This window comes from Callithrix jacchus, chromosome 8 (genome assembly GCF_049354715.1).
Source record: "Callithrix jacchus isolate 240 chromosome 8, calJac240_pri, whole genome shotgun sequence".
Classification (NCBI taxonomy): Eukaryota; Metazoa; Chordata; class Mammalia; order Primates; family Cebidae; genus Callithrix; species Callithrix jacchus.
This window is the reverse complement of record NC_133509.1, coordinates 21,707,484-21,732,892: the sequence shown is the minus strand read 5'-3', so window position 1 is coordinate 21,732,892 and position 25,409 is coordinate 21,707,484. Positions and strand designations below refer to the sequence as shown.

Sequence of the window (25,409 nt, the reverse complement as noted above, 5' to 3'; positions counted from 1 at the left end):
CCCAGGTTCAAGTGATTCTCCTGCCTCAGCCTCCCAAGTAGCGGGGACTACGGGCATGTGCCAAACGCCCCGCTAATTTTTGTATTTTTAGTTCACCTTGTTGGCCAGGATGGTCTCGACCTCTTGACCTCGTGATCCACACGCCTCAGCCTCCCAGAGTGCTGGGATTACAGGTGTGAGCCACTGCACCCGGTCCATGTTTCTCTTCTTTATGCTACTGATAGGACAAAATGAAAGTTGAGCCATTCTTACATGGTTTTTTGTTTTGTTTTGTTTTTTGAGATGAAGTCTCACTCTGTCACCCAGGCTGCAATGCAGTAGTGCGATCTCAGCCCACTGCAACCTCCACCTCCCAGATTCAAGTGATTCTGGTGCCTCAGCCTCCTGAGTAGCTGGAATTATAGGCACCTGCCACTATACCCTGCTTTTTTTTTTTTTTTTTTTAGCAGAGACAGGGTTTTGCCATGTTGGCCAGGCTGGTCTAGAACTCCTGATCTCAGGTGATCTGCCTGCCTCGGCCACCCAAAGTGCTAGGATTACAGGTGTGAGCCACCGCGCCCAGACCTTTTTTTCTTTTTTTTTTTTGAAATGGTCTCATTATGTCACCCAGGTTGCAGTACAGTGGCGCCATCATGGCTCACTGCAGCCGCCATCCCCCACGCTCAAGAGATCCTCTCGCCTCAGCCTCTTAGGTAGCTGGGACGACGGGTATGCACCAGCGCAAGTGGCTAATGTTTTGTAGACGCTGGGGTCTCCCTATGTTGCCCAAGCTGGTCTAGAACTATTGGGCTCAAGTGATCCACTGGCCTTGGCCTCCCAAAGTGCTATGATTACAGGTCTTATGTTCTTAACATTTTTCTTTGACATGATATAGTAACTTAACATACTGTTGTTTTCAACAGGCTAGTGTTTTTGATTTGTAAAAGAACTCTTCAGAAATGAGCTCATTTTTACCATGAATTGGGACATTCTCCATTTCTTTGTATTTTATAGAGAAGTTTAATTGTCATGGGCTCTGTCTTTTGAAAGCTTCAAAGCCTGAAACAACAAAGCCAGCTGCACCTGGTGCATGGGATAGGCATGGAATTGAGGAGAGCGTGCAAACTGCAGTCAGCCCTCTGTATCCTCAGGTTCTGGATCCTTGGATTTAACCAACTGTGCATCAAAAATATTCGGAAAAAGTAAAACAATAAAAAAAACAAAAATTTCAAAATACTTTTTAACAGCTATTTACAAACCGTGTACCTTGCATTAGGCATTATCGCAATCTAGAGATGATTTAAAGTCTACAGAACGATGTGCATAGGTTATATGCAAGTACTATGCCACATTACATCAGGGACTCGAGCATCTGTGAATTTTGGTATCTCTGGGGTCCTGGAACCAATATCTTGAGGTTGTTAAGCGACGACCGTATTTGATTTCTTCTTTGGTTATTAGGCTAGTCTCTAATGTATTTTTGTTGTTTTGTCTTTTTGTTTTTGCCTCTTCAAATCAATGTCGGAAAGTTAATTTTTTGTAGACTACTCATTTGCTCAAAGTCACCCGTAAGCAGACTACCGCTGCAATCTAAGCAACCGATTCTTTTCCCCATCCCATGGGCAAACATTAAGATAAGCTTCTATTGATGTCGAAGTCGTAGGGAGTTTTCCTGAGCATGTAAATGATGACAGCCCTTTTCCCTAGGCGCTTAGACGATTCATCAAAATGAAATAAAATACACACGCACTTGAAGAAGATATCTGGTTATTTCCTAATCTGGGTGCTGGTTATGTGAGGTCTACAGTTTATGAAAACTTAAAAAGTTTACATTTATAATATATACAGTTTTCTGTATGTGTATATTTCAAGTTTTCAAAATACGTCTTTTGCCACAGCCCGCAGCTGTGCATAATGGCATTTGCTTAATAGTGGAAAACATGGCAATGACCTGGAACCCTAGCTCCCGGGATCCTACCCGCTTAAGTTAAATGAAATAACTTCCGCGGTCTCTCCTAATGCCTGCATTCGGACCTCTGTTAAACTGCCGGTTAGCGCCGGTTTTTTCCCGGGAAGGGTTCTGGGAGACGGAGTAGACGCAGCAGTTCGCCCTCGCCACCTCCAGGGGGCGGCGGCCCGCTCCCAGCCACACTCGAGCAGGCCCCGCCCACCCAGAGGCCGTGACTCCAAGTCAAGTGACCGTGGAATCAGCTGACCCGGCGCGAGCGGAAAAAGGAATTACCCGGCGCGGGCTTCCTGGCGCGATGGTGAGGCACCGGGGTGAAGCGAGGCCTGGGCTGCTGGAGCGGGAATGAGGGGGCGCCGGTGGCTCCGGAAACGGGGGAGGTTGTCTCCACTGGCCTCTCCGCAAACACAGGGTGTGCGGGCGTGAGGACTGCGAGTCTGGTAGAGAAAAGTCCGCGGCCGCCGGTTCCCGAGACGCGGGCGAGTAAGACAGCGCGGCCGGCGGCTTAGAGTCCCCTTGCCTCCCTGGCGGACGGAAGGGCCCCTGCCTCCCGGGGCAGGAACTGGGGCTTGTCTGGAGCTGGAGTCCTTTCAGGTCTTCCGCAGCCCCAAGAGGACCTTCCAAGGACGCCCACTTCCCCACCCCTGCTGTGGGACTTGGACAGGAGCGTGCTTAGAATCAGGCTCCCTTTTCCATACTGTTGGGAAGCCGCTCCGCTCCTTCCAGAGCCAGAAAGTAGTAGTACTTGGGTTGAGACTCATCCATCCATCCACCCACCCACCCGTACTTTCTGAGCGCCGCGTCTATACCATGCAGTGTGCTGGGCACTGGGAGGACCTCAGCTGCCGAGGGAATTGGCAGTCATAGTTAAGGCTCTAGGGACAGAGACCTAACTGCGCCTTGTGTGTAGGGTTAAGGCGGCTTCCTGAGGATGACTTCAACCTTAAAGGGGGATGGCAGGAGCTGGCTGGCTGAAGTACAGTTTCTGTCCCAGGGGTTGGGAGGTAAGGGTGTGAGGCGTGTGTCTTCAGACAGGGAACAGCATGTGCAGAGACTTAGGTCTGAGAGAGCATGGCTCCCCAGCAATGAATGCATGTCATATAGCTGGGAGAGTGTCATCTGGAGGTTAGTGAAAGATGAGGCTGGACAAGTAAAGACCAAATCTTCCTGGCTCTTGGGTCACCACAATCAAGATAATGAGCATATCGACTGGCCCCAAAATTTCCTTGTGTGAGGGGCTATTTTAGGAAGTATGATCAAGAAGGGCCAGTCTTCTCAGGTGCGGTGGCTCACACCTGTCATCCCAGCACTTTGGGAGGCTGAGGAGGGTGGATCACCTCAGGTCAGGAGTTCGAGACTAGCATGGCCAACGTGGTGAAACCCTGTCTCTACTAAAAATACAAAATTAGCTGGGTGCAGTGGCTGATGCCTGTAATCTCAGCTACTGGGGAGGCTGAGGTAGGAGAATCGCTTGAACCGGGGAGGTAGAGGTTGCAGTGAACTGAGATAGAGCCATTGCACTCCACCCTGGGCAAGAAAAGCGAAACTCCATATCAAAAAAAAAAAAAAAATTAGCCAGGGGTGGTGGTGCATGCCGGTAGTCCCAGCTACTCTGGAGACCGAGGCAGGAGAATCGCTTGAATCTGGGAGGCAGAAGTTGCTGGGAGCCGAGATAATGCCATTGTCCTCCATCCTGGGCAACAGAGAGAGAGAGAGAGAGAGAGACTCCGTCTTCTTCTTCTTCTTTTTTTTTTTTTTCCTGATTGGGAGTTTCGTTCTTGTTGCCCAGACTGGCGTGCACTGGCTGATCTTGGCTCACTGCAGCCTCTGCCTCCTGGGTTCAAGCGATTCTCCTGCCTCAGCCTCCTGAGTAGCTGGGATCACAGGCATGCATCACTATGCCTGGCTAATTAAAAAAATTTTTTTTTCTTTTGAGACAGAGTCAAGCTTTGTTGCCCAGGCTGGAATGCAGTGGCAGGATCTCAGCTCACTGCAACTCCACCTCCCGGGTTCAAGCAATCCTCCTGCTCCATTCCCCTTAGTAGCTGGGATTACAGGCACGCACCACCATACCTGGCTAATCTTTGTATTTTTAGTAGAGACAGGGTTTCGTCATGTTGGCCAGACTGTTCTCGAACTCTTGACCTCAGGTGATCCACCTGCCTCAGCCTCCCAAAGTATTGGGATTACAGCCATGAGCATGGTTTTGTTGTTGTTGTTTTTTTTAAGAAGGGCTTGTCTGATGATGTGTCACGTGAGCAGAGGGTGGGATGAAATAAAGGATAGCAAGCCACGCAGAGTGCAGCAGGCATGGAGGCAGAGCAAGGCTGGTGTCCCTGAGCAGCAGCAGGGAAGCTGGAGTGGCTGGAGCTGTGTGGGTCTGGGGAAGAGGGGAGAGAGGTCCCTCTTGTCTGTGAGGCCCAGGACTCTGTTTTATCCCCTGCTGTACCCCCAGCCCTTAGAGTGGGAGCTAGCACAGAGAAGGCGCTCAATTGATGTTTGCTGAGCAGATAAATGCCTGCAATAGACCTCAGCAGGGTTTGGTGGCAAAGCGGGTCAGGCAGAGTTTACTGAACAGCCTGGTGATAGGGGAGAACAAGTGGCCAGAGGGTATTCATCTGTGACAGGGACCAGGGGTCTGTGCTGGGCAGCACTGTGGGAGACACACACGGATCCTGGCCACACCTCAGCCCTCCCTCCAGCCTGATGACCTGCCTCCCTCCCTTGCAGAGGTTCCGGTTCTGTGGCGATCTGGACTGTCCCGACTGGGTCCTGGCAGAGATCAGCACACTGGCCAAGATGGTTGAGTGCACAGGGTCTACTCTGGGTGGAGGAGGGGCGTTGGGGCTGGGGAGTGTGGATGTAGAGGATGGTGAGGTTTCTCTGGGGTTAGGACCTCAGTGCTCTCAGCCTGTGCTACAATGCCTTGTGATACTGATCAGCGGCTGGCCTGCTCTGAGCCAGTGCCTAGGAAGGTGGGGTGAGGTATGACAGCCTGGCTGATAAAAGGACTTCCCTTCCAGTCCTCTGTGAAGTTGCGGCTGCTCTGCAGCCAGGTACTAAAGGAGCTGCTGGGACAGGGGACTGATGTGAGTAAAGACCCAGCACCCTATTGCCCATGACCTTATGACCCGCAGTGCCCTCAAACTCTTCACCAGGCCCGGGGAGACAGCTGACCCATCCTTTCAGCCTCTCTGGGCATCTTCCATCCTTCTTTCCAGCCTGTCTGTTCCTTATAGGATCTCTTTCCCCATAGTATGAGAAGATCCTGAAGCTCACGGCTGACACCAAGTTTGGTGAGTACCCTGCTGAGTCCACAGGTCCTCGGCAACCCTGGGAACTCAGCATGGTGCCTGGTACAGAGGGGCCCACCCATCTCTCCCAGCAGTGTCCTTAACCTACCTTCCCTAGTGGAAGAGCATGAGGGAAAGAAAGACATCGACAATCCCAACCCGACACCCCCCACACTCCGAACCCGACCCTCCACACTCCCTACCACAAGCTCCTGGTGGGGCAGTAGCAGTGCCTGTGGCTCAGGAGGCCTGGGGGCTTTGAGCTGAAGATAACAGGGCAATAGGGAGGTGGCTGGGGCCACAGTGACACCCCCTGCCCCTCCCACGAGTCCCTCAGAGTCAGGCGATGTGAAGGCCACAGTGGCAGTGCTGAGCTTCATCCTCTCCAGTGCGGCCAAGCACAGTGTTGATGGCGAATCCTTGTCCAGTGAACTGCAGCAGCTGGGGCTGCCCAAAGGTACGGGTTGTGGGTGGGCAGCTGGGCAGCCTGTGGGCCGAGGGCTGCTAGAGAGCGGACCAGGCCCTGTGACCCTGAGCTGTACCCTGCCCTTTCTGGGCCAGGAGCCTGAGACCTGCCTTTGAGCAGCCCGAGCCCAGCCCCCACCTGCTACCTCCAGAGCTCCTCCATTCCACCTGCAGAGCACGCGGCCAGCCTGTGCCGCTGTTACGAGGAGAAGCAAATTCCCTTGCAGAAGCACTTGCGGGTCTGCAGCCTCCGCAGTAAGTATGAGGCCAGCCAGGGTAGGCTCCAGGCTCATTCTCGAAGGGGCATGCAGCATGCAAAGTGCTAGCTCCAGGGAGACGACTTAACCAAGGTGACATACTGAGCAGCCGCAGAGCTGGGGCCTGGCCCTGGTTCTCTTGACTCCAGCTAAGGTTTCTTGCCATTGAGGTCTGCTGTACGTGATCCAGACTCCTGACTGTTGGGCACCTGCCCTGTTCTGAGCCTGGGTCAGGGAGATGGGAGCTTCTTCGAGGCCACACAGCCTTGCAGGGTTGAGGGCTGAGCCAGGGTGTGGGCTGAGGGCCACTGGCTTTCCTGCCTTTGATCCTGAGAGCCACCCACCTCGTCTCCCAGCAAATAGGTTGGCAGGTGTGGGCTGGCGGGTAGACTACACCCTGAGCTCCAGCCTGCTGCAGTCTGTGGAAGAGCCTATGGTGCACCTGCGCCTGGAGGTGGCAGCTGCCCCAGGTACCCCAGCCCAGCCTGTTGCCATGTCCCTCTCAGCAGACAAGTTCCAGGTCCTCCTGGCAGGTGAGGCTCAGCTACTCCTGGAGGGTTAAGGGTTCCTCCCAGATCCTGCCTGACTGCCTCCCACCTGCCCACCTCTTCCCTCTGCAGAGCTGAAGCAGGCCCAGACCCTGATGAGCTCCCTGGGCTGAGGAGAAGGGAGTTACAGGCCTGTGTGGAGCCGCCTTAACCTATACGGAGTCATGCCGTCTGCACTGCTCTTCAGGAGGTGCCTGGCTTCTATGAAACTGGGGCCCTAGCTGGGCTCTGGCCTCCCAGATCCCCGGCTGCCTCACTTCTCTCTTGAGAACTCAGCTTAGGGCTCGTGAAGACCTTTCCCAACATTCCCTTCCCTTCCCTTGAAAGGCAGTTGTTGGCCATTTTCGTGAGCAGGAAAAATAAACAGAAGCAAAAGGAATGTGTACAGGGGTTTCTGTTTGGGTTCAGATCAAGGGCTTTTGTGAGAGAAATGAAAGTGACCTATCGGCCTCCTTGGTCCATCACTCATTTTCTTTTGTCAGTTGCTGATCGAGGCAGGCCACAGGTGAGGCAGACTCAGCAGCGAAATGCATCTGCTTGTCTGTTGAGAGGAAAATCAGGGTTCTGGCTCCCAAATGTGAGGAGAAGAGGAGCCAGGATTAACCAAGGACGAGGTCTCAGCGGGAGCATGGGGAGGGCGGGCCCTAGAGCACCGCTCCTCCCCAAAACTAGGAATCTGGAGCCTTAAGTTCTCCCTCAAAACAAGCCCTGAGGGCCCCAGGCCCAGGTCGGCGCCCAGGTGCGGGGACAGCGAGGTAACGGCATCTCCCATGGCTAAGTGCCCCCTTCCACTCGAGGCACACCTTCGCGTCCCATCTGGAACCGCCCGGCGACAGAGGCAAAGCAGTTAGGGCGAAGGTCAGGAGTGGATACCCCCACCCCAGGCACCAGACGCTGCCCCGGGCCCTTAACCTCCCCCGGGACTGGGCTAGAGCTCGGGGAGGCCTTCCTGGTGCCCGCTCTCCTTGTGCGGAGCCGCGGGGGTGGCTCCAGCGCACCGTAGCAGCCCCACTTCGTCCTGGCCCGGGGGTGGCCGCGGGGGTGTTCGGCCCGTGGGGCAGGCCCCGGGCTCGCTGCGGCCGAGCGTCCGATCCGACAGCTCCCCCGCGCCAGGCCGGGCTGCGCGCTCTCCCTCCGTCCTGGGCCGACAGATCCGGCGTGTCCTTGGTGGGGTGGGGGCGCAGGGAGGGGCGGCCACACGACCCTAAGGCCCTTTCAGATGGTGGGAGGGCCTGGAGAAAGCGACAGCGAGTGTGGAGGGGAGGCTCCCTTAAGTGTCCGGGACAGAGGGACAGCGGGGGGCCAAGGCGGAGATGAGAAGAGCCAGTGAGTGAGGGGAACCCGGAGGAAGCAGGGCGGGAGCCGCGGCCACGCACGGGTTGGAACCTTCCTCTAAACGTGCCGAAAGCTCACGGAAGGAAGCGGTTAGCCGCCCGGCTCCCAGTGCCCTGGGCTTTCCAGGCTCTTGTCCCGGGAGGGGACTGGGGGCGGTGGCCAGGCCCGCACTTCCCAGCCAGCCGCAGCTGGCCGCGTGCCCCTCCGACCGTCCGAGTTCTCCTCTAAAAATGGGGCTGACCGCCGCTACCTCACAAGGTCCATGCCGGGCTCATCCTGCTGCCTTCCTCCCCGACAGGACTCCGCCACCCTCCCTCAGGATGCCCGAGGGCCCGGAGCTGCACCTGGCCAGCCAGTTTGTGAACGAGGCCTTGCAGGGTGCTGGTGTTCGGGGGGTGCGTGGAGAAGTCCTCTGTCAGCCGCAACCCCGAGGTGCCCTTTGAGAGCAGCGCCTACGGCATCTCGGCTTCCGCACGTGACAAGGAGCTGCGCCTGACTCTCAGCCCCCTGCCTGGGGCCCAGCCCCCCCAGGAGCCGCTGGCCCTGGTCTTCCGCTTGGGCATGTCTGGCTCCTTCCAGTTGGTTCCCCGCGGGGAGCTGCTACGCCACGCCCACCCGAGCTTTTACACGGCTCTGCCCAGCCCCCGGCTCGCCCTGTGTTTCGTGGACATCCGCCGGGTTGGCCACTGGGATCTTGGGGGCAAGTGGCAGCCGGGCCGCGGGCCCTGCGTCTTGCAGGAGTAGGAGCAGTTCAGGTAGGGCCAGCACCAGGTGTGATGAGCATAGTCACGGGCTCCACACCTGACTCTGTTACTGCCTTGTTGGCCAATGAAGGGCAAGTGTCTGCTGCTTCTCGGCCTCAGTCCCCTTATCTGTAGATCAAAACAGTGTCCCTGTCCTGGGTCAGCTCCCCAAGCCAGTGGATAAGGAAACTCAAAACTAATTGGGGGCTAGGTGTGGCGGCTCACGTCTGTAATCGCAGCACTTTGGGAGGCTGAGGCGGGTGGATCACTTAAGGTCAGGAGGTGGAGACCAGCCTGGGCAACATGGTGAAATACTGTGTCTACTAAAATACAACAATTAGCCAGGCATGGTGGCATTTGCCTGTAATCCCAGCTACTCAGGAGGCTGAGGCAGGAGAATCTCTTGAGCCAGGGACGTGGAGGTCGCAGTGAGCCGGGATAGCACCGCTGTACTCCAACAACTCTGTCTCAAAAACTAAGTGATGGGGAAGGAGAGAGGAAAGCCAAGCGGAGGATGGGTCGGCACTGCCCTGAGGACAGGTGGCCAGGTAGGGTCAGAGAAGCTGGGGCTCCCACCCTCAATGCCACAGTACCTCTCAGGGCTCCCAGGAGGCTGAGAAGGTGGAGGGGCTTTAACATAAGAGGCTGAGCAGAATTGTTTCAAGGGGGTGGGGAGGGGACTGCCTCATGACACATTTCCACCTTGGGTTTGTGGTCTCCCACATCCTGCCTGCCCACTGGTCTGTGTCCTGTGGTCTCCTCTGTGCCTCTTCCCTGCCTGCAGGAGGGTTCACAGCCCCACCTGGGATGTGATGCAGGTCACCTCAGATGGTGCAGTGTTGACAGCTTCTTTCCTCTGAAGAGAAAACATATATGAGTCTTTGCTTCATGACAGGCCTTGTTCTAAGGGCTCGGGGTACAGCAGTGAACAAGATGAATGTGGTCCCTGCTCCCACAGAACTGATGTTCAGATAGGGTAGGGGAATGAGAAATGGGCAGATGCATGCCTGAGGAAAACCCAACAGGTGAAGGAGGTGGAGGATGACTTGGGTGAGGGTGGGGCTGTACTGGCAGTGGCCACTCTAGGGAGGTGAGCTGAGGCCTGACTGATGAGAATGAGCCAGCCAGAGGAAGAGCATTCAACTGGCAAGAGACGCAGAGGCCCGGAGTGGACTTCTCCCTTTCTGGGGGACGTGGGGCTGTTAGCCCTTAGGAGACACGGATGCCTGTGAGATGGTTCGGGGATGTCTCCGACGCCTTCGAAGGCAGTGGACTCCTGGCCTCCCCAGACCCCACGCACATCTCCAGGGAAACCTCAGTCTTTGGTCCTGGATTCCTCCCACCTCTGCCTTCCTGGGGAGTCATGCCACAAGTTAACTGACGTTTCTCTCAAACAGTGAGAGCATTTGCGCTGTTTCCTTAGTGCTTCCGCTGGGGTGTGTGGTGACTGGCTTCCCTCAGGAATCAGGGCACCTCCCAGGAAACCCTTGTACCTTCACCCCAGGACTCTGTCTTTTGGCCCACCCATCACACCCATCAGTCAGTCAGTCTTGCCATGACCCTTTCTCTCAAAGAAACAAGATGTGCATCCTCTTCACGGTGGGGAGGAGACCCACGGCCCTTGGAGGTGGGGCGGGGGTTCTAGGGCCCTCACTGGTACCTCACCTATCTGCTGCGCAGAGCCAGAGAACATCCAGGATCCTGAGAAGAGTGGACCCTACCAATGGCAAACCCACATGTAGTCTCACCCACCACCAGTCCTATACAGGGAGCTCCAGACTGCAGACATGAGGTGCTGTGGACAAAGTTCTCATGTCCTGAGGAGTCTGCAGTGATAAACACACAACCTCATATACAACCGCATGCTGCTTTTTTTTTTTTTTTTTAAGAGAGGATCTCCCTCTGTTGCCCAGGCTGCAATGCAGTGGTACCATCACAGCTCACTGTGGTCTCAACCTCCAGGTCTCAGGTGATTCTCCCACCTCAACCTCCTGAGTAGTTGGGACCACCAGGGCATATCACTCAGCCCCTGGCTACTTTGTTAAATTTTTGGTATCGATGTGGCCTTCCTTGTGGCCTAAGCTGGTCCCCTGGTCTCCAGGGATCCTCCTGCTTCAGCTTCCCAAAGTGCTGGAATTACAGGTGTGAGCCACCACACCAGCCTCGCGTTACTTTTGATCAGCATTTTTCGCCTTTCACAATGAATTTATTTTTGTTTTTATTTTTTGAGATGGAGTCTCACTGTTGCCCAGGCTGGAGTGCAATCATGCAATCTTGGCTCACTGCAACCTCTGCCTCCCGGGTTCCAGTGATCTGACTCAGCCTCCCAAGTAGGTGGGATTACAGGTACCTCCCACCATGCCCAGCTAATTTTGTATTTTTAGTAGAGATAGGGTTTCCCCATGTTGGCCAGGCTGCCTTTCTGACCTCAAGTGATGTGCCAGCCTCGGACTCCCAAAATGTTGGGATTACAGGTGTGGGCCACCTCACCCAGCCATCCTTTCACAATGAATTTTAATCCCATATGTTCCCAATTAACAGATAGGAAAACCAAGGCAGGGAGCAGAGGAAACTCTGGAACTCCCAGCTTCCTTCCCCTTGTACCCAGAAACAAGTTCTCTGAGCCCCTCTCCCCATCCTCTTATGCACCCAGACTGTATCCCTCCAGGGAGAATGTGCTACGAAACCTATCAGACAAGGCCTTTGACCGGCCCATCTGCGAGGCCCTCCTGGAGCAGAGGTTCTTCAATGGCATTGGCAACTATCTGTGGGCGGAGATACTGTACCGGTCAGCAAGCAGGCATGGGCATGGGGTTGGGTGGGCCAGGTGTGTCCACATTCCCCATTGTCTAGCATGGCTTTCCCCCACGGCCACTCCAGGCTGAAGATCCCTCCCTTTGAGAAGGCCCACTCGGTCCTGGAGGCCCTGCAGCAGCCCAGGCCGGTGAGCCCGAGGGATGGAGCACGTGCTGCCACACTGGTGTCCACGCGGGCTGTCTAGCGGATAAGTGGGGTCAGGTGTCCCCAGCTTAGTTCAACAACGGGGATGGGGAGGGGATGAATGGCCCAAGGTCCTGCCAAGCTCAGAGGGAAGGTCAGCTGCCTTTACACGACCCCGTTGACAGACAGGTCCTGCCCCTGCCCCTTCCTCAGAGCCTGGAGCTGACCCTGAGCCAGAAGATCAAGGCCAAGCTGCAGAACCCTGACCTGCTGGAGCTGTGCCACTCAGTGCCCAAGGAAGTGGTCCAGCTGGGTGAGGCCAAAGATGGAATGACCTCTGCTGGAGCAAATTATTGTGTAACCCTGGGGCAGGTGTCCCTCTTTGGGCCTGATTCACTGGCTTGGACGTTTGTAGCCCTAGCTATTACTCAGTGGACTAGGCCTCACTTGTCAATAGTGTTTCCTGGCTGGGCGCGGTGGCTCATGCCTGTAATCCCAGCACTTTGGGAGGCTGAGGTGGGTGGGATCATCTGTGGTCAGGAGTTCAAGACCAGCCTGGCCAACATGGTAAAACCCCGTCTCTACCAAAAATGCAAAAAATTAGCTAGGCATGACCCGGGAGGCAGAGGTTGCAGTGAGCTGAGATCAGGCCATTGCACTCCAGCCTAGGCAACGAGCGAAAACTCCGTCTGAGAAAAAAAAAATGTGTTTCCTCAACCCATGAGACAGACAGGACAAGGATTCTTTTATATATTCACACACACACACACACACACACATTTTTGGTAGAGATAGAATCTCACCATGTTGCCTGCACTGGCCTCAAGTGATCCTTCCACCTCTGCCTCTAAGTGGCTCAGCCTACAGGCCCACACCACCACACTAGGCCAATTTTTTTAAAAAGTTGTAGAGACACAGTCTCCCTATGTTGCCAAGGCTTGTATTGAACTCCTGGCCCCAAGGGATCCTCCCACCTCAGCTTCCCAAAGTGTTGGGATTCCAGGTGTGAGTCACTGTGTAGGGCCAGGACAAGGATCCTTAACCCCCCCTCCAGGATGGGAAAGTCATGGCTGAGTGGGAAGACACCAGCTGAGGTCACATCACCAGAGGGAGTTTGGCTCCTGACTCAGTCCATCAGCTTGTGTAGCTGAGGTCTGGGCCAGGTCTAACCAGCCTCCCTGCTTTTCCCAACCCGTCCGCCCTCTGATCTCTGCCTGTTCCTTTGTCCCACAGGGGGCAAAGGCTACGGGTCAGAGAGCGGGGAGAGGGACTTTGCCCCTTTTTGCGCCTGGCTCCCGTGCTATGGCATGCCGGGCATGAGCTCCCTGCAGGACCAGCATGGCCGCACCATCTGGTTCCAGGTTGGGCCCTGTTGACACAGGCAAAGAGACCCCACGAGGCTGATGGGTGGAAATGAAACCTGGGGTCACAAGAACTGGGGTGGAGATGCTTGGGGCCTGTCTGGACCCTCCAAGGACCACACTGTTCCTGAGGGTCATGCCACTCCCCTCCCTTGTGTCCCAGGTTCGCAGCCAGTCAAAGTAGCTAAGGGCAGGGCAGCTTGCTGATGTGGACTCTGACATGGGGGAGGTCCTAGAGGCTTCCTAGGGCAGAAGCTACACTGATCTGGAAGGGTGTGTGTGAGTCCTGCCTCTCCCAGGAATACTGCCCCTGAGCCAATGCAGGCTGAATTATCCCCGTCCCACTTTAGGGGGATCCTGGACACTTGACACCCAAAGGTAAGCTACTCCTAATGTAATAGGCTGAGAGCAGAAAGGACTTAGGGTTACAACACCCTTCTCTACCCTATCCCCCTGGAACCCTGGGAGTCCCCCCCGGGGCAGGACAGGACCCTCCAACTCCAACATCAGTGTCCTGCAGGGGGCGAGTCCTGAAAAAAGAAATCCAAGGCCACACAGCTGTCCTGAGGACGGAGTGGAGGTATGGCTGCCTGCTCCGCCGCCTCCTCCCTTGTACTCCTGCCCTGGCTGCCCCCGTCCCACCTCCTCCTCCCCCTGGCTTCATCCCCCAGGCAGCTGCCTTACCCTAAGAGGGTGGGGGAGTGGCGAGTCCTAACCAACCTCTGCAGAGCCCCTTAGGGACCCATGCCTCCTCCATCCAGGACCGTCCACCTCCAAGCAAGGCCCCTTCCAGGACACGAAGGGCAAAGAGAGACCTTCCTGAGAGAACTGCAACCCAGCGGCCTGAGGCGACCAGCTTCCAGCAGGACCCAGAGGCTCCCAAAATCCCCAAGAAGGGGAGGAGGAAGGGACGACAGGCAGCCTCTGGTAGGCTTTCCTCAGCATCCCCAGCAGCCAGCTCTACAGGAGAGGATGGGACGGCAGCCTAGGAGCCCGTGAACGAAGCTGGGAGAGAGGCTGTCAGGGCAGCCCCGGAGTCTGAGCTGACCATCTCACCTCTTCTTCCCCCAGGCCAGTGCAGACCGAGGAAGGCCAAGGCTGACACCCCATCCTTGGAACTGGGGGGGACCTCAGCCTCTTAGCAGGAGGGTCTCCTTGTTTGCACCCACCCTTTCTTGTTGCCTTGCCCTGAATCTGGGGTCTGTCTGAATTCTCAGGAGTGGGCAGTGTCTGAATTCTTAGAAGGTGCAAATGCCCGACGGCTGCTCCCGGGACAGCTGTGATGTTTTTAACTGCACCCCACCTTCCACATCCCTCAAGCTCATGTGAAAAATGCTGTATTTTTAATAAACTGATAAATGTGAACTTCTTGGCACCTCTTGGTCTGAGCTGGCCAGGTAGGAAGGCCTGCTGTCCGGTCCTGGGGACAGGAAACCTACCTCCTCACAGGGCAGACAGCCCTCATGCTAGTCCTCAAGGCTCTGGCTGTCAGAGGACAGTGTGCCTCTGCAGAGACAGCCCCTCAGAGGTGGTGTCTGGCCCCAGGCAGCCTGGGAGCCACAGCTCCTCCACTCCAGATTCTCCAGGGTCCAGGGCTGCTCTCCCATCCTGGCAGGAGCCAGGCAGAACCCGCCGTCCAGCTGCTCCCCAGCCCCGGGCCCTCTGCCTGCAGGCACAGGGGAGGAGCTTCTCCATGCATGGTCTCTTCATTGGCTTTTGGTCACTCAGGGTCCCCAGTGTCTCTTGTGGGGGCTGCAACCCAGACCTTCCACACACAGGTACCTTAGGACCTTGCCCCTACCCACCGAAAACCAACCCACCCCAGACTTCCCACCCCCACCCAAAGCCTGAGGATGGGCCCTAAAAGGAGCGGGCAGTGGCTACCAGCAGGTTTCTCATCCAAGAATTTATTCCACAAGAAGAGACTGATCCCTGTTTTAGGCTGGGGAAGCAGAAATTAGGAGTCCCCAAAGCCTTCTACATATAAGACCCCAGCCCCAGGGACTCAGTGTGGCGGAGGCTGGAGCATGAGCAACAGGGACAGCACTTGGAAGGGAGAAATGGTGAGCTTCAGGCGGTTGTCCCAAAGGGGCAAGTGGCCAGCAGGGTCTGGTCGCTCCAAGAGGTTGCAGCTGGAGAATGGGAGGGGCCATGAGGGCTCTGCCAGGGCAGGACCTACCCCCGCCCCCACCTCATGGCGCCACTCACAGGATGGCCTCCTGAACTGGCAGTGACAGGTGCAGCCAGCAGTCCGCGTGGCTGCTGTGGGACTCATACAACCTCAGGACCAGCGAGCGGCTCTGGGGACTGCTCTCAGCCTGCAGAGGGACGCGGCTGGTGGGCGAGGCCGAGGGGGCACCCAGTCCGGGACCCCACCCCCGACACGTCCCACCCCTTGCCTGCTTGACCATCTCCAATACGACAGCGGGTGAAGACAGGGAAAAGGCACTCCAGGAGGTGGCGGGCGCTCGGCCCGGGACAGTCACAGCCAACAGGGGGAAGCTGAGGCTGTAGGCAGCTTGGATAACGCCAGCATCCTGGAAAGAACCTGGGATATGACCAGAAAGTGATGCTGGTGGAGAATGGGGGTTTCCCTCCCATGTCCCTAGGAGGGCAGGGAGCCAGGCTGCTGGGGTTTGTGCTCAGAGAAGGGCAGAGAGGTGCCTAGGGCTGCAGGAAGGCCCCACCGTGCCCGGCACTCACACTTGTGCGGCATCAGCGCACAGGTGAACTTGTGGCGCCCCATGTCAGCGGTAGTGTCTGGGGCTTTAGGTGCCCGCAAGCTGGGGTGAGGAGGGCAGGTAGGGGTCAGGCTGAAGCTGGTGGAATTGCGGCCGGGAAGACCCATGTCCCCTGCCAGCTCCCAGGCCTGGTGGGTACCCCACTCACAGTGAGAGGCTGAGGATGCTGCCTCACACCGAAGCGCCGTACTTGCAGTCGTTGAGCAGGGCCAGCCCGAAGCCGTGCTCTGACAGATCCATCCAGCGGTGGGCCCACACCTGAGGGCAGATCCGAGACACACGTGCTGGCCCTGCGCCTCTCCTTTTGCTCCCAGACTCCAGAGCTCCTGTCACTTGGTGGGGTGCAAGCTCTAGAACCACACAACTCAACTCCAGCTCCCACTCTAGGGGGCCCTGGGCATTTCACCATATCTGCCTAAGCCTCAGTTTCCTTATCTGCGAAATGGGAATAAATAATAGTACTCACCTCACCAAGTGATCATGAGTATCAAATTAAATGTGAAGTGTTTTTGGTTTTTTTTTTTGAGACAGGGTCTCAGTCTGTTGCCTGGGCTGGAGTGCAGTGGTACAATCTCTGCTCACTGCAACCTCTGCCTCCCGAGTTCAAGTGATTCTCCTGCCTCAGCATTCCAGGTACCTGGGATAACAGGCATGTGCCACACCTGGCTCATTTTTGCTTGAAATAGGGACAGGGTTTCTCCATGTTGGCCAGGCTGGTCTTGAACTCCCGACCTCAGGTGATCTGCCTGCCTTGGCCTCCCTTGGCATTACAGGCGTGAGCCACCGTGCCCAGCCACTGTAAAGTGTTTAGTACAATGCACATGTTAGGAATCGGCAAATGTTGATTATCCTCTTCCTCCCCAGCCAGGGAGGAGTCCAAGGCCACCCCCACCCTGCCATGTCAGACCTCAAATCGAGCCCAGTCCCAAGAGGTGTTGTAGTGGGTGGGCCGCTGCAGGTGCCCAAACTGGATCTCATAGGTGGCCTGGGAACTCCGCACACCAGCCGGGAACTCCACCTTCAGGAACTTGTGGGCCTCATGCCAGTGTACCTGGGAGCGGGATGGAGGGTGGGAGTAAGGGAAGGAAGAGACACACCAAAGCCTGGGGCTGCTCCCTCCTTACCAAGCATGCTTGGGGAAAACAGCCAGCCCCTTAGCCCCCTGCTACCTCAGTGTGGAAACGGACATAGGGGCAGCCAATGTCCAGCACGACCTCCTGGCTAAGCCGACTATTGGGGCTGATCTGTAGCAAGAAACTGGCGCTGCCCCGCAGGCCGCCCTCGGTGCCTACTGACAGGGTCCCTGGCTGGCCCAGCACAGGCTTCCTATGGGAAGGGTGGACACACTGAGCCAGAGCAGCCTGTGCTCCCCACACCTCCACCATCCCCACGTGCTGCCCAGCCCGTAATGTGTCTTCAGGTGGTAGTCCATGACGTCCCACGAATCCCAGTACAAGGGGACGTCATCAAACAGCACAAACTGGTTCCCCACGGCCACTCAGCAATGGCCTCCCTGGAAGGACATGGGATTGGTGCTTACAACCATCTGACTGCGTTCCCTCCAGCTGCGCTTGGTGGGGTAGGGTGGAGTGAGCAGACCCAGAAGACAGGGGACTACTGCCCAGCCTGCCTTGCCCCATGTGTGGGCTCCAGCCCAGACCCACTGGTGGGTTGCTGTGGGCAGTGTTGTGGCCATGGGAGAGAGGAAGCAGGCTGGGATCTGTTTGCCAGGCACTGGGAAAGGGCAGTGAGGAGTTGGCACCTGCCAGAGGCCACCAGGACCAAGGACGTCAGGTGGCCAGTCGGGTCCATCCTCACTTGGATGATGCCATTGTCCAGAGTCACGGAGCCATCAGTCTTTGCAAGAGGAGGCCTTGAGGCTGAGTTTGTAGGGGCTTCCCATACCAAAAGTCCTCCCGCCCCAGCCCCAGCCCCAGCCCCGCCTCACCAGTTGCTCCAGGAAGAGGAACTCAGGACCCCGGTTGGGTTAGAAGGCATCCCAGCACCGCTCCTGCCCCCAGGGCGTGCAGGACTCACCTCTTGCACTACAGACACAGGCTGCTGGGGCAGCAGGGGCTGCGGCGAGGTGGGGGCAGGAACAGGAGCATAGCCCATGCTGGGCACTGTCACCAGAGCTAGGGGTGAGGCCTGGGCATCAGTGCAGCCTCCCTGACCTTCCGGAAAGCTTACACAGGTAGGGGTGGGGTGGTGGAGGATGTGCTGCTACTCTCCAATCTGGGGCACCCAGGGCACAGACCCCCAGGGGTATCCCAGGCCTGATCGGTCACATCCACCCTTCCTGCCACAGTAGTACCCCTTCCCCTCAGCTCGTACCTAGGCTGTGGGCCCCACCCGGCTTGGGCAGGGCCATTACTTCGGTGCGCTTCCAGGCCAGGGTGTTGACGATGAAGAGGCCCTCGGGACCTGGCTCCCCGGCACATAAGCCTGTGGCTGCATTGCTGAGCAGTGTATTGCCACGGGAACGAATGTCTGAGGAGAGACTGGCTGGTCATGGGTGGGCAACAGGTCTGGAATGGGCCCATGAGTATCCCACAGAGGAGACACTCCAGGCTCAGCCCTGGGGTTGGAGAAAGTGGGCAGGAGTGAGCCTAACCATAGTGGCGCATGGCATCCTCTGCCACCATCTCATGCAGCTTCCAGTCACCACATCATGGAACTGATTCAGAAGCAGGAGCCTGCAGGGGCCAAAGGCAGGGATGGAAAGGCTGGGAGGGGCAGCTACAGAAGTGTCTGCTGTGAGCAGTCAGGTGGGTGGCAGGGGCAGAACTGGGCTGACCTCCAGAGGCGCTGCAGCTGGGCTGCTGGGTATAGGAACTGGGCACTGTGGGCCAGGGCCAGGCTGCTGAGCAGCTCGTTGTGCAGGATCCGCTCACATTCCCGGTTCCCCTTCTTGATCTGAGCCCGGGATGGGAAGATCAGTCTGGAGCCTGCCTAAGGGTCCCAGGACACCTTCCAAAGCCCTCCCATGCTCAGAATCCCTGGGGACTCCCCAGGGGCCTCATGAAGAAGGCCTCTGGCAGGTGACCTGCCTCAAATGCTTTCCGTCTCTTCCCTGAAGCCCAAACCCCTCTTTCTTTAGAGACGCTGCCTCGTCCACGCTTCTGTGGCGAACCCAGCTCTTGGACTTCTCTCCTCCAAACTTCCTGGAACATGAACCTCTTCTCCTAGGTCTGGCCTGGGCTCTGTCCCCTGCTGCTTTCTCTGACCATCTGCCGATCAAGGCCACACCCTCCCTGCATGGCCCTGCAGCCAGTCCCTGACCTGGGTGTGGGTGGTGTAGGTGCCATTGTGCAGCTCCAGGAAGAGCTCCCTGACCCACGTGCACAGCTGCCCGGAGCCGCTCTCCAGCACTGAAAAGAGCTGCCTTGGAGAAGAGAGCTGCACCCTGAGGAGACCACAAGCCTGGGTGTCCCAGCCTTGGAGACCACATGGCTACCCCTTCTTCCACCCCAGAGCAGAAAAAGGATCCAGCCCCTACACACGGGAGCCACTCCAGAAAGCTCCCCGTCCACACAATGCCAGCCCTGGATGCTGTAGGAGAGCTTCTCTCTCTGGTGGGCTGGAGCCCTTACCACCTTCAGCTTCCCCCCAACCTCAGGGTGGAAGTTTGGAGGAGCCCATGGTCTAGGATTGGAACAGGACAAGGTCCAGAGGAGGGGTGGGCCCCATGTCTGAGGGAAGCCAGGGCTCCTGGCAAGGGCCCAGGATGGGGCTGAATGGCAGCCAAGGCCTGGCCTGACCTGGGCAGCCTGTCCGCATTGCTCAGGCGCTTCAGGCGGTCCAGCGTGGTCTGAGTAGGGCCGCCACCCCCATCCCCAAAGCCGAAGAGAAAGGCACTGTGGTTGGCCCGCCCCTTGTCCCGGTTGTTGGCCACGGTCTTCAGCACCTGAACAGGTGAGGGCAGGCTGGCGTGGGTCAGCCTGGAGCAAGCCAGCCCTCTCCAGCCTGCCCCCACCCCAGCACCCTAGGCGTCCCCTCACCTCCTCATTGCCCTGCATCCCATATGAGTCGCCAGGTGAAAAGTGGACCAGTACATGGGAGCCATCCAGTCCCTCCCAAAAAAAGGTATGGTGCTACTGGCAGGGAAACAGAGGCAGGGTGGAGCGGCCAGAGTCAGGGCTGAGGCAGAGGTGCAATCTCCAAACTCAGTCCTGCCCCTACCTGCTGTGTGACCTGCTGTCTGTGGGGGAGGGTTCGGTGGTCTCTCTGGAACTCCTCAAAAAGGAAAAGAGGCAAATGGGCCATGTGGGTCTGAGGCCCACTCTGACCCTGACCCCCCAGGGGCCTGCCTGCTCACCGGGAAGCAGTTCACCAAATTCCAGCTCAATTTCTGGGTGAGAAAGCACCTGATGCTACAGATTATGCTACACATTATTTGGGGGAGCTGTGCTGAGTAGCCGAAGGTGTCCGGCAGCCAGAACTGTGGGGAAGAAGGTCCTGGAGTACAGGAACCGGGGCTCCCAGCGGCCTCCCCTCGGCCCCAGCCCTCAGCACTTCCAGCCGCATGCCAGCCCCATTTGCCCACAGCCTGCTGCAATAGCTCTCGGCCTACCTCAGAGCACATCTTCCCAAATTCCGGCAGAGAGAAGTTCTGGCCCTGCAAAAACTGCCTCACCATGGCCTCTCCACTGGGCAGGTTCCCGTCCTGGAGTGAAGGAAGTGGGAGGCAGCACAGGTCAGCACCAGATGGGGAGCAGGGGGCGCTCAGGCCAACCCAACCCTGCAGGAGAAGCCAGGGCTGCTCTGACATGCCAGCTCCAGCCAGACCTCAGAAAGTGTCCGTCCTTAAGGCCTGACTGGCCATCTGCCTCAGGGGGTGCCCGGGACTAGGCCATGCAACCTCCAGGGCTGTGACATCCCAGGGACTAATGAGCCAGCCTGCCCTAGAGGGGAACTGAGTGGCCTGCAGAGTCACCAGCAAAGCAGGAGGGCTGGGGCCACCTGAGGGAAGGCCATCGTCACATGGTTCAAGGCTGAGGGACGCCCAGTGCACTTACCGTCTCCACCCAGGTACCCCCCACGGGCACAAACTGCCCACGGGAGGCAAACTCCTGGAGGCGGGAGTACAGACCGGGGTAGTGGCTCTTCACCCACTCCAGCTGCTGTGCCTGTGGGCAGGTTGAGGGGAGCTGGGCACAGAGGGACGAGGGCCCCACCCAGGGCCAAGCATCTGGGACCCAGTGAGTGGCTGAGGGTGAGGAGCAGCCCTGCCCCCAGGCCTGGGAAGCTCTCGGGGCCTGTGGAGCTCCAGGGAGGGGTACGTGCCTCCCCTGCCTCTTGCAGTTGTCCCTCTGACCTGGGAGAAGGCAAAGATGAACTCAGGGTTCTGCTCCATGAGCTGCAGGGCGGTCACACAGCTCTGGGCACATTTCCTCATGGTCTCCTTGAAGGGCCAAAGCCAGGCTAGATGGGGAGGGGGTGGAGGCTGGAGGGAGTGGCAAGGATGAACAGGCCCAGGCTGGGAATCCAGAGGGTCACCTAGCCCCACTCCCATCCCAGGCCCTTCACCCTGAAGGGCCCCCTGGTGTCCTTCCTGAATGGTCACTTCACTCCAGCGAGGTGGGAGGAGGGGCTGGGGAAAGGAGGCCGGCAGTGCTATAAGACCAATGACACAGGTCAGGAAATGGAGGCTCCAGGGCCCGGAATAGCCTCAGTCCTCTTGGGGGATTAGATACCCCCAAGAGGATCCTACAAGAGGAAGCAGGGACTACCCTGCCCCTACACACACTTGACGGATAACTGGGAACAGGGGCACAGCTCCCAGAATGGAGCCAGCTGTCCTGCCAGAGGTGCTGTAGGCTCTCCTGACCCCCAGGCTGCAGTTCCTTCTTTACCAGCCCAAAACCTCTCACACCCTACCCTACATCTTGGCCCAGCAGAGAAAGCCCTTGTTCTGTGATCCCAAAACTTCAGCTACATCAGAATCAATACCTTCAGGAGCCTGTTAAAAACGTGGATTCCCCATCAAACTCAAACACTGCAAGCTTGTCCAGGAAGCCTCTGGAATCCCCCCAACCCAGCTGGAGTAAGCACCTCTTCTGTGCTCTCCAGCACCCCAGACTCCCCACCAACATCACACCAACACTGCCTGCTGATTCTGTGATCACCCGTCTCTGTAATCCTACCCCCAATATCTATCACTCTTGTTGCCCAGGCTAGAGTGTAATGGTATCTCGGCTCACTGCAACCTCTGCCTCACGGGTTCAAGCAATTCTCCTGTCTCAGCCTCCCCAATAGCTGGGATTACAGGCATGCACCACCACCGAGCCTGGCTAATTTTGTGTTTTTAGTAGAGACAAGGTTTCTCCATGTTGGTCGGGCTGGTCACAAACTCCCAACCTCAGGTGATCTGCCTGCCTCCGCCTCCCAAAGTACTGAGATTAGAGGCGTGCCCAACCCATGCGTGATTTTCTTTGCAGTGGGGGTGTAAGGAGGGGTGTGCAGGGGCCCTGGGCTGAGGTAGCCAGGATGCTGTGACCCTGGCCCTGTTGGCTGTGGCAGTAAACACTGCTCCAAGGGGACCCTGACTGACTGTGACCTCTGACCCCTGTGGCCTGCCTGAAAAAGATGAGCTGAGCCAATCAAACTCCTCTCTCAAGGAGCTGAACGAGCTCGGTACAGTGGCAGGAGACTGAGGCAGGAGAATATTGCTTGAGTCCCGGAGTCCGAGGCTGCAGTGAGCTACGATTCACCACTGTACTCCAGCCTGAGTGACAGAGGGAGACCCCCATCTCTTAAAAAAAAAAATAGACCTGTGCTAAGGTATAAAGGAAAGATCTGGTATCTGGTTGGTGGCAGATGCTTGAGAGCAAGGGAGCTGAGGCTCTGAACTGGACATACAAGGAGGACTAGAGAAGTCTCTTGATTTTCCCTGTGAAGTGGAGATGGGATTCCCAGCTCAAGGCTTTTCCCACCATTCCACCATCTTCCATTCCATCATCTTAGCCAAAAATCACCCTCCCTGGGTGCACTGCACTTCACGGTTTGCCAGAGCCTCACTGGATTTGCCCACAGCCTTATTAAGCAAGGCTGGCAGAGCAGGGGGCATTGTCAGAGGCCCGAGCTTCAGGCGAATGGTGCTGGAGAAGACCTCAGAGGAGGCTGAAGATGGGTGGGGTTTGCCCAAGGTCACCCACACTTGGAACCCGGGTGCAGTTCTCCTAGCCCTCTGGCCAAGAGCTCTTTCCAACTCTCCATGCCGTTCCTTAGTCATGTTGCATTTCCAAGCTGACCTGTTCCAGCCAGACAGTCCTGACTCAGGAGAGACACGGGCAGGGAAGAGACCCTGGAGGTGGCAGAGGGTAAATGGCGCAGTCCTGAGTCCCTCCACCACCCGGGTCCTCCTTGTGCTTCCTGAGCCTCAGGCTTCTCATCTCTAAACTGGGTATATCAGTGTCCATCTCCTGTGGCTGTTAAGAGAACAGCCTGAGATGACGTGTGTCCATGGCCTCCTGGGAAGAAACAGAAAAGGCTGACCCCATGTGCCTCCTGCCTGCTGTAGGGGGCAAGGATGACAAACAGTAGAGCAAAGTCTCTAATTCCTTCTACCTTGGCTCTGGCGAGTGGGAAACTCCAGGCCAACCAGTTAAAGATTGGCCAGGTGTGCGTGAGCAGCTCAGGCTGTCTCAAGACCACGGTGAGTCAGATGGGGCAGTGATCATCTGGTGACCATGGAGCCACCTCAGATCTGTCCTGAAATTTCCTCAGGGACCTGGGCCCTGCTACAGCTTAGAGCGGCAAAGTATGGCAATGCCTGCTTGTGGTCTCGGCTCACTGCAAACTCTGCCTCCCTGTTTCAAGTGAATCTCCTGCCTCAGCCTCCGGAATAGCTGGGATTACAGGCACCCACTACCATGCCTGGCTAAGTTTTGTTTTTTACTAGAGACAGGGTTTCGCCATGTTGGCCAGGCTGGTCTTGAACTCCTGACCTCAGGTGATCAGTCCGCCTTGGCCTCCCAAAGTGCTGAGATTAGAGGTGTGAGCCCTGGAGCCTGGCCTGCTGGGAGTCTTTGTATGTGACACCAGGGTGCATCATGAGCCTGCTGGCAGTCTAGGGGCTCTAAAGAATAGGGCCATGTCCCCTCAGATAGGAGCTTCCAGGGCCAGCCGTGTTTCTCTCTCAGACAGGGCCAACTTCTTTTCCTGAGATTCTCAGGGATGGGCTGCCCATGACAGAGCCATATTCCTTTCAGTTGAGAGATCTCAGAGGACTCCGCCTCCCTCCTCAGATTGGCCCCTTGAGGCAGCGCCATGTCTGTGGTCCCTCCCAGGACAAAGCTGTGTTTCCGCTTTCAGACAAGGGATCTCAGAACAGGTGAGTGTTGCTGAGACGCCGAGGGCTGGGCTGCATCTCCCTCCTCAGATGCGTCTCTCAGAGCAGGGAATTTTCTCCTCAGACTGCAGCCCTCAGGCAGGGCTTTGTCTTCTCTCTCAATATGTGATGTCCAGGGCAGGTCAGGTCTGCTGAGTCTCGGGATCTCGGGACAGGACTGTCTCCAGCTTCAGACCGGGGCTCCCTAGTTCTCCTGAGTGTGCTGTGCCTTCCTGCGTCTGAGAGGTGAACTGGGTCTTCTCTCCGATGGAGCTTTCTTGAGGAGTTTGCTTTGGGTTTGAGGACAGGCATGGACACAGAGCTCAAGTGAGGTACTTTTTCCCTCCAGGATTTTAGCATAGACTCCAGTTGATTTTATTTTATTTTTTTTCCCCAGAAGTGGGGTCTTGCTGTGTTGCCCAGGCTGGTCCCAAATTCCCAAGCTCAAGTGATCCTCCCACCTCGGCCTCCCAAAGTGCTGGGATTGCAGGTGTGAGTCACTGCACCTAATGATTTTACTTCTCAAATGCATTATTTTCTTCAAAGCCACAGACCATCATGATTATTTTTAGGATATTGGGACAATAATACCAATGGAATACTCTTTATTTATTTTTTGAGGTGGAGTCTCACTCTTGTCACCCAGGCTGGAGTGCAATGGTGTGATCTCTGCTCACTGCAACCTCCGCCTCCTGGGTTCAAGAGATTCTCGTGCCTTAGCCTCCCAAGTAGCTGGGATTACAGGTGCCTGCCGCCACACCTGGCTAATTTTTGTATTTTTAGTAGAGATGGAGTTTTTGCCACTTTGGCCAGGCTGGTCTTTAACTCCTGACCTCAAGTGATCCGCCCACCTCGGCCTTCCAAAGTGCTAGGATTACAGGTGTGAGCCACCACACCCAGTCTCAGTTCTTCATCTCTAAAGAGTTCATCCAGGCTGGGCACGTTGACTCATGCCTGTAATCCTAGCACTTTGGGCAGCCAAGGCGGGTGGATCACCTGAAGTCAGGAGTTTGAGAGCAGCCTAGCCAACGTGGTGAAACCTTGTCTCTACTAAAAATACAAAAATTAGCCAGGCATGGTGGCAGGTGCCTGTAATCCCAGCTACTCCAGAGGCTGAGACAGGAGGATTGCTTGAACCCGGGAGGAGGAGGTTGCAGTGAGCCGAGACAGTGCCACTGTACTCCAGCCTGGTTGACAGAGCAAGACTCCGTCTCAAAAAAAATAAAGAAATAAATATCTGATAGAAATACCATTTGACCCAGCAATCCCATTAGTGTGTATATACCCGAAGGATCGTAAATCATTCTATTATAAAGACACATGCACATGTATGTGTATGCAGCACTATTCACAAGAGCAAAGACTTGGAACCAGCCCAAATGCCCATCAGTGATAGACTGGATAAAGAAAATGTGGCACATATACACCATGGAATACTATGCAGCCATC

General features: G+C 56.6%; 2 protein-coding genes and 1 pseudogene across 14 annotated transcripts; 2 read left to right on the top strand and 1 right to left on the bottom strand.

Annotated features, from left to right (window-relative positions):
• The first annotated feature begins 2,200 nt into the window (after positions 1-2,200).
• On the top strand, positions 2,201-6,887 carry LOC144576476 (COMM domain-containing protein 4). 11 transcript variants are annotated; one of them, XM_078333689.1, is made up of 9 exons: positions 2,201-2,246; positions 2,856-2,949; positions 4,676-4,747; positions 4,969-5,034; positions 5,202-5,241; positions 5,576-5,695; positions 5,878-5,958; positions 6,317-6,493; positions 6,581-6,887. In XM_078333689.1, exons 2-9 carry the CDS (start codon positions 2,899-2,901, stop codon positions 6,619-6,621), a joined length of 648 nt encoding a protein of 215 aa, XP_078189815.1. In that variant the 5' UTR covers positions 2,201-2,246; positions 2,856-2,898; the 3' UTR covers positions 6,622-6,887. The 11 variants fall into 11 exon arrangements, with proteins under 11 accessions (XP_078189815.1, XP_078189818.1, XP_078189817.1 ...); XM_078333688.1 differs by having other exon boundaries at positions 2,236-2,428; XM_078333692.1 differs by lacking the exon at positions 2,856-2,949.
• Positions 6,622-14,252, top strand: LOC144577298 (endonuclease 8-like 1; annotated as a pseudogene). Its single transcript, XR_013520824.1, has 10 exons — positions 6,622-7,373; positions 8,142-8,598; positions 11,255-11,374; positions 11,467-11,530; positions 11,740-11,839; positions 12,760-12,887; positions 13,238-13,265; positions 13,408-13,467; positions 13,649-13,814; positions 13,959-14,252. The product of XR_013520824.1 is annotated as an endonuclease 8-like 1 (transcript).
• Positions 14,253-15,247: 995 nt separating this feature from the next.
• LOC100396772 (alpha-mannosidase 2C1-like) lies at positions 15,248-20,301 on the bottom strand. Of its 2 annotated transcripts, none has more exons than XM_078333700.1 (5): positions 20,202-20,301; positions 17,666-20,069; positions 16,798-17,485; positions 16,536-16,679; positions 15,248-16,265 (listed from the first exon to the last, which is right to left on the bottom strand). In XM_078333700.1, the coding sequence occupies exons 3-5, from the start codon at positions 17,011-17,013 to the stop codon at positions 16,164-16,166; spliced, it is 462 nt and encodes a 153-aa protein (XP_078189826.1). In that variant the 5' UTR covers positions 17,014-17,485; positions 17,666-20,069; positions 20,202-20,301; the 3' UTR covers positions 15,248-16,163. The 2 variants fall into 2 exon arrangements, with proteins under 2 accessions (XP_078189826.1, XP_078189827.1); XM_078333701.1 differs by having other exon boundaries at positions 15,248-15,886.
• Positions 20,302-25,409: the final 5,108 nt, after the last annotated feature.